The sequence below is a fragment of the Anolis sagrei genome, chromosome 6, assembly GCF_037176765.1.
Source record: "Anolis sagrei isolate rAnoSag1 chromosome 6, rAnoSag1.mat, whole genome shotgun sequence".
Taxonomy (NCBI): Eukaryota; Metazoa; Chordata; class Lepidosauria; order Squamata; family Dactyloidae; genus Anolis; species Anolis sagrei.
Window position 1 is genome coordinate 17,975,900 of NC_090026.1, and position 7,885 is coordinate 17,983,784.

A 7,885-nucleotide genomic window follows, 5' to 3' on the forward strand; every position below is an offset into this window, starting at 1 on the left:
ACCACTCCTGTAGACCAAAACAAAAATAAAAAGGCACAAAACTGGGTTTTGTATTTATTTTGGAAAAGTAAGCAATTTGAAGAAAGGCAGGGTCCACATTTTGTGGGATCTGAAGAAGATTTTGAGTTCAAAGGTTGTCTGACCAGTTTGGAAGCCTTTCCAGATAACATCATTTATGGGTGAGACTACAGTGGGTCTTTCAACTAAACATGTTCAAGCAGGACATCAAACTAAATATATTGAAACAGCCAATTCCTCCAGTAGACGATTATCCTGGAAAAAAGGGAGAGTTAGTGACCCACTGCCATCCTCCCTAAATCTTAGTCTTTAATGTGGCTACAAACTTGTGGGTTGCTTTTTGGTTCCCAAACACATGACCCATAATAGGGAAATAAATGGCTGAATGTAACTTTGAGATGGAGAGGATAGTTGTTGGCGATACTCACGAGAATAGCATCACCAGAAAGAGCACTCCGCCCATACAAAGGACAATAGCAACTCCAGTTCGGGCAATATTGGGGTCCTTCAGAGGCTTTCCATAACGGAGGGACAGGCGTTCCTCGAAATCAACTGCAAGAGGAGAAGTTCCAGATTTGGTATTTGGTGGGAAATGGTCAGCAATTTCTAGTTTCTTCTTTCTGTCCCAAGCAACACAGAGGGCTCGTCCACAAAGCCATATAATCCAGAATATCAAGGCCAATAATCCAGAATATCTGCTTTGAACTGGATTATCTGAGCCCACACTGCCAAATAATCCAGGGGCCAGAGACACTCCGGATCAGGTTCCCAACTCTTAGGCTCTGGTTCTTCTTCACTGGCCCTAAGGAAGGGGAAGGACTCTCAGGGAAAGAACCCAGCCTTGAAAAGGATGTGTCTCCATGACTATAAATATCCCACATTTATTATGTATTTCATTCTTGTTGGAGCATGTAAAAATCAGTTGGTGAGTGTGTTAACTGGAAAATGCAAAGCATGAAGCTGATTGGTTGGGCTACTCCCAGGATGCTAGCTGAGCCTGGGAGTTTTGGCAACAGTTACATGTTTAGGTTTTCTGCTCAGGAGCTTGGCAAGACAAATTAGTATAATTTTCTGCTTCTGAAGGCCCTTCCACACAGCCCTATATCCCAGAATATCACGGCAGAAGATCCCACATTATCTGAGTATGGACTCAGATAACCTAGTTCAAAGCAGATATTGTGGGATTTTCTACCTTGATATTCTGGGATGTAGGGCTGTGTGGAAGGACCCTGAGTTATCTGAGGGTCCTTCCATAGAGCCCTATATCCTAGAATATCACGGCAGAAGATCCCACATTATCTGAGTATGGACTCAGATAACCTAGTTCAAAGCAGATATTGTGGGATTTTCTACCTTGATATTCTGGGATGTAGGGCTGTGTGGAAGGACCCTGAGTTATCTGAGGGTCCTTCCATAGAGCCCTATATCCTAGAATATCACGGCAGAAGATCCCACATTATCTGAGTATGGACTCAGATAACCTAGTTCAAAGCAGATATTGTGGGATTTTCCTCCTTGATATTCTGGGATGTAGGGCTGTGTGGAAGGACCCTGGATTATCTGAGGGTCCTTCCACACAGCCCTATATCCCAGAATCTCAAGGCAGAAAATCCCACATTATCTGAGTGTGGACTCAGACAACCCAGTTCAAAGCAGATATTGTGGGATTTTCTGCCTTGATATTCTGGGATATAGGGCTGTGTGGAAGGGCCTTCAGCTGCTGGAAGGAGATCCTTCACATGGACACCTAAGGACCATTTTGAATCTTTCTAAAAGGACATTGTGTGAGCCAATGCAACTCTTCACATGACTATATATGTTGCTCTGCATAACAAAGAGTAACCACCTTATTCTTTACTGATTGTCTGTGTGGCATATCTTTTCTCTAGCAAGACAGTGTGTGGATGGGTAAAGACGTGAACTATGCATGATTTTCATTCCGCCACAATTCTTATATGATACACTATCAAGAGCTGCACTTTTTTGTAACATCACGAAGGCCTGAAATATCACATTTGCTTGTCTCTAGGGGAGTGTCAACACTGTTGAACTAATAGTTTGACACCCTTATAACTGCCTTGGCTATGGAATCGCGGGAGCTTCTTGATATTTATTTTTTTTTTAAACCATCTATGTTAGTCCTTCTCTTTGGCTTGAACAATACAAGCTCTCTTCTGACATTGCTATGATTGGCCAACTTCGTTTTTATTGCTTTCATGTTGGAGGATATAAATCCAGCAAGTGTTGAGTGAGGCACGCCATCATACTAATCTCCTCCTCTGCTGCATGCAGCCTCATGCCTTCTGTCACACGCCTGCTGTCCGCCCACAGCCCCATATTTCCAGCAGAACTTACCAAAGCACTGGCCTATAGTCATGCAGTAAGCAGCAGTCGCATGGCATCCTTTGCAATTCATCACTTGATAGTTGAGTGTGCCTGAAACCGGGGCAGGCCAGGAATAGGATGGAGGAAGAAAATATAGGTCACACCAGTCATAGAATAATCTCAGTCATGTAAACAATGGCAGAGCTATCCCTCCTGAGTCTACTTCCAAAACTTGTCCCACAGATTTACACAATTCCTAAGACAAAGGGGGTTCTTTTTTACTTCTGAGATGTTTCATGACGTGATTCCATTTTAGCGAATCCTGGGATTTGCAATTTAAGTGCCTGTACAAACTACAAGTCCTAGGACACCACAGAACAGTGCTTCTCAACCTGGGAGTTGGGAACCCTAGGGGGGTCTTGAGGGGATGTCAGAGGGGTCACAAAAAACCATCAGAAAACACAGTATTATCTGTCGGTAATGAGGTTTTCGTGTGGGAAGTTTGGCCCAGTTCTATTGTTGGTGGGATTCAGAATGCTCTTTGATTGTAGGTGAACTATAAATCCCAACAACTACAACTCCCAATGTCAAGGTCTATTTTCCCCAAACTCCGCCAGTGTTCACATTTGGCCATATTGAGTATTTGTGCCAAGTTTGGCCCAGATCCATCATGGTTTAAGTCCACAGTGCTCTCTGGATGTAGGTAAACTACAACTCCAAAAGTCAAGTCAATGTCCACCAAACCCTTCCAGTATTTTCTGTTGGTCTGTGTGCCAAGTTTGGTTCAATGTAATCATAGGTGGAGTTCAGAATGCTCTTTGATTGTAGGTTAACTATAAATCCCAGCAACTACAACTCCCAAATGACAAAATCAATCCCCCCCCCTCCCCCCAACGCCACCAGTATTCAAATTTGGGCATATCAGGTATTTGTGCCAAATTTCGCCCAGTGAATGAAAATACATCCTGCATATCAGATATTTACATTACAATTGCTAACAGTAGGAAATACTGCTATAATTGTTTGTAGAACCGTAGTTCTTGGAAACTTTCTGAATGCCCCCCCCCCCTCCTGCAACTTGGCTATAATGATATTTTTGGAGTTGTAGACCAAAATTATTATTTTTCTTAGATTCTTTGGAGACAGCAGTGATTAGTTTTTCCCAGAGACTCTCAGCCATTGACAATGCAAATGAGACTTCTCAGCTCACTAAAGTTTTCTTCTCTGAATTCCTTCCCAACCACATCCCATGTACTCACAACAATAGCTTTCATTTTCCAGATCCCCCTCCCAAATATTCTGCCTCAAATATCCTGAAAGTAGATGAAGTTAACTTACCACATATTTTTTTATTACAAGCTGTGAAAAAGGAGAATTTGACATTAGTCTACCATGTCAAAAAGATCAATTGTCCAAAAGTCTATTTTCGCATCTCCCCACTCCCCTTCAATTCTAGAATCATGTGTGCGTATATACATATATAGGAGCCGCAATGGCGCAATGGGTAATACCCTTGTGCTGGCTGAACTGCTGACCTGAAGTTTGGGTTGCAGGTTCGAATTCGCAAGGCAGGGTGAGCTTCTGTCTGTCAGCTCTAGCTTGTGGGGACATTCAAGAGAGATATTGACAAGCTGGAATGTGTCCAGAGGAGGGCGACTAAAATGATCAAGGGTCTGGAGAACAAGCCCCATGAGGAGCGGCTTAAGGAGCTGGGCATGTTTAGCCTGAAGAAGAGAAGGCTGAGAGGAGATATGATAGCCATGTATAAATATGTGAGAGGAAGCCACAGGGAGGAGAGAGCAAGCTTATTTTCTGCTTCCCTGGAGACTAGGACGCGGAACAGTGTCTTCAAACTACAAGAGAGGAGATTCCATCTGAACATGAGGAAGAACTTCCTGACTGTGAGAGCCATTCAGCAGTGGAACTCTCTGCCCCAGAGTGTGGTGGAGGCTCCTTCTTTGGAGGCTTTTATACAGAGGCTGGATGGCCATCTATCAGGGGTGATTAGAATGCAATATTCCTGCTTCTTGGCAGGGGGTTGGACTGGATGGCCCATGAGGTCTCTTCCAACTCTTTGATTCTATGATTCTATGATTCTATGACATGAGAGAAGCCTCCTAGCTATCACATCCAGGCATCCCCTGGGTAACTGCTGTGCTTAGCCCGGCCCCTAGTCCATTTTAAACTTTGATTATAGTTTTGATTATTGCTTTTCAATGAGACAGGTGGGGGGGGGGGGGGGGAACTAGTTTAAAGGGATATGAGTAACAATGTAAGTCATATAGGGGGAAATTATTGTCTTTATAAAGTGTTATATATATATATATATATATATATAGAGAGAGAGAGAGAGAGAGAGAGAGAGAGACTGTTTTCTTTCCTAAGCACTCAGCCTTCAAAGGCCTGACGAAATATCAAGGTCTCCAATTATGGGACTTAGAGAGAACCCAATACCTTTCACCTGGTGTTCTTTTAATGCCCGTTTCAGCTTCAGGGTGGTAGCCTTCCGGAAAGCGACCAGTTTTTCCAGCAGATCCTCATCTGGGAACAGAATGAGAACATGCGTGGCTGGAAGTGGAGAGGAACCAAAAGAGACTTTCTGGCAAAATGGCATATGGCTTAGACTAGGGCAAACGTTGGCCCTTCAGGTGTTTTGGTCTTCAACTCCCACAATTCCTAACAGCCGGCAGGCTGTTAGGAATTGTGGGAGTTGAAGACCAAAACACCTGGAGGACCAAAGTTTGCCCATGCCTGGGTTAGATTTAGAGACAACATGGGAACAATCTCAACAGAAGGGCATTTTAGGGAAGGAAGAATGAACATCCTCACCTGTAAGAGTTGTTTGAAGGAGGTTTGCAGTGGTGGCTCTCACCTCCAGGATCAAGTCATCAACTTTTCTCTTAACTAGGAAGAACAGAAAGATGCCCATTACCCAAATTAGACAGAGAAAGCACACTGCACCTCTGAGTATATAAGACAGAAGCCAAGAGTCTGCAACAATGACACATTGCACACTTTCCCAGTTTGATTTTTTAAAAATCATGTAATGTAGCAGTTAGAAGATTGAATTATGAACACGGAAGTCCAAGTTCTAGTTCCTACCAAACCATGAACCCCACTGGATGTTCTTCAGCTCGTTGTTCTCCCTTCCTCCGAGGATTGACAGGACACAATGGTTGTCAGTCCAGAGGTTTCTGGGTCAAACCCTGAGACCTAGAGATTGTCCCTATTTAATGGCATGGAGTGAAACGCATTACTGATGGCATTAAGTGAAATGCATCACCTGGAGAACATATTTTCCAGTTTGGAAATTAAGACAGAAATCTGTTCCCAGAGCAATTTGAAATGAGGAGATGATTCCTTCTCACTTGCATGGGAAAATAGGACAAGGAGTTGTTAATCTATCCCACTTGCGTCTAGCCCAAAGGTAGATGCAGAGCGGAGTATGTAGGAGCATGTAAAAATCATTTAGTGAGTGTGTTAACTGAAAAATCTGATTGATTGGGCAACGCCTGGGGAGCTAGCTGAACCTGGGAGTTTTGGCAACAGTTACATGCTTAGCTTTTCTGTGCTTGTCAATACAAGTTAGTGTATAATTTTCTGCTTCTGAGCTACTGGAAGAAGATTCTTCACATAGACACTCAAGGAACATTTGAATCTCTCCCAAAGGACATTGTGTGAGTCGATGCAACTGTTCACATGACTGTATATATGTTTCTCTGCATAACAAAGAGTAAACACCTTATTGTTTACTGATGATTTGTGTGGTATAACTTTTCTCTAGCAAAACAATGTGTGGATTGATAAAGACCTGAACTACATGTGATATCATTCCGCCACTGAGGGGGAGTCCTGGCACTGTAGTGACTGCTAGAGGATTGAAAACCTAACAAAATCGATATATAAATGCTCCTTAGAAACCGACAAAGCGTTGGAAAGTGTGCCAAACTCTTGCACTCCTAAGTCCTTGCTGCTTGTCTGGGGCAGTATTCATCAATATGGGGAAATGTACCCCTTCGCCGGGAGATGGATCATGAAAATTGAAAACTCAGGACCTGGTGCTGAGATTTGACAACATTACTCTTTCTGCTTGGCTACCAGGTTCTGGTTATAAGTATATAGTGGAGAGGAAGAAAGATCACTGTAGGAAAAGCATGATGTAAATAGAATCAATAAAATGAGTACATCTCACTTAAAGCTGATACAGCCTTATCAGCACAATCTTTAGATTAGCCTTTCCTTGGTCTGGCGCTCTCCAGAAATGGGACTTGTAGTCCAACACACTTGGTTGGGGAAAGCTGAGCCAATGCTATATTTAAAAGTAACTTTGGTTTGAAACTGCATTATATGGTCAGCGTAAATTCATATCATGCAATTCAATATAGTAAAACTCCATTATATGAGTCTATATGGGGAAATTTTGGCCCTCCAGGTGTTTTGGACTCCAACTCCCACCATTCCTAACAGCCTCAGGCCCTTTCCTTTTCCCCCTCAGCCGCTTAAGCGGCTGAGGGGGAAAAGGAAGGGGCCTGAGGTTGTTAGGAATACTGGGAGTTGGAGTCCAAAACATCAGAAGGGCCAAAATTTGCTCATGCCTGGTCAATAGTGATGGGACCTTTGAGGAGAGAAAAGCTTTATGAAATAAGGAGTGTTTCATACCTGTGGGAGGATAAGAATCTTGCTGACATTGTCAGTTAATTACCTTTTAATTATGATCCTTTTCTACTGTCTAAAATTGCCTTAAATCACAATATTGGAGAAAGTCAGGACATTCATCTCCAGCAGTAGTCATTTACTTATTTATTTCCCCACTTTTTAAAAAAGTGCTCTAAAAACTCCTGTACCGATGAGAGATGAGATCTAATATTGGATGGTTGAGGCTCTAATTGAGTTTTATTTAAAATGTGCTGAGAACAACTCTTTAACTATGTTAATTACATGGCTCAAGCAAGATGAAGATGTCATGAGTTTGTGATGTCTCAAGCACTAGCCAATAACTACCCGTATAATTTTTGCATGGCTGAATTTCACTTTGCAATTCACATTACATTAAGGAAACATTTCCACATCTTCTCAGCAGTGAGATGGGGAAAGTTGGGACACAAAGTGTGCATTCTTCCAACAGTAAAAAAAAAAATCCACCAAAGCCACCCCAAGTTTTTGATTCTGACCATGCAAAGTGACCATACCGGCAAGGCCAGGAAATTGGTTGGTGGCATAGTTATAGAAAAAGTTTTTTTCAAGGTCTTCAAGGAGAACTTCAGCTCGTCCCTTGATGCGAGTGTCATGGATCTGGCGCGGTACGACGATCGTCCGGAGTTTTTCCACATTTTCCTTGAATTGTTCGTCACATTGCAAGCAGCCCAAGGCAGCTGTGGGCAAACACAACAGAGGCAGGACCAATGGAAGACCTGATATATGCATGGCGCAAACCAAGAAAGCTATTCTCTCAAGGTTCTGTAGGAAATGACATCATAATGGAGGGTTTTGCATTATTCCCAGCACAGATATGGGGAAAGTTCTTTTATAGGATTTTGTCTCT

General features: G+C 42.8%; 1 protein-coding gene across 1 annotated transcript; it reads right to left on the reverse strand.

Moving 5' to 3' along the window:
- Positions 1-41: 41 nt before the first annotated feature.
- Positions 42-7,828, reverse strand: IZUMO2 (IZUMO family member 2). Its single transcript, XM_060783059.2, has 7 exons — positions 7,533-7,828; positions 5,173-5,247; positions 4,798-4,884; positions 3,682-3,702; positions 2,374-2,454; positions 447-570; positions 42-273 (listed from the first exon to the last, which is right to left on the reverse strand). The coding sequence occupies exons 1-7, from the start codon at positions 7,765-7,767 to the stop codon at positions 231-233; spliced, it is 666 nt and encodes a 221-aa protein (XP_060639042.2). The 5' UTR covers positions 7,768-7,828; the 3' UTR covers positions 42-230.
- Positions 7,829-7,885: the final 57 nt, after the last annotated feature.

Coding starts and splice junctions, on each gene's coding strand:
- IZUMO2 (XM_060783059.2), bottom strand. CDS start 7,767: ATGCATATATCAGGTCTTCCATTGGTCCTGCCTCTGTTGTGTTTGCCC. Junction 4,885..5,172: donor CCTTCAAACAACTCTTACAG/GTGAGGATGTTC, acceptor TTCTGTTCCCAG/ATGAGGATCTGCTGGAAAAA. Junction 3,703..4,797: donor AAAAGAACACCAGGTGAAAG/GTATTGGGTTCT, acceptor CCTTTTTCACAG/CTTGTAATAAAAAAATATGT.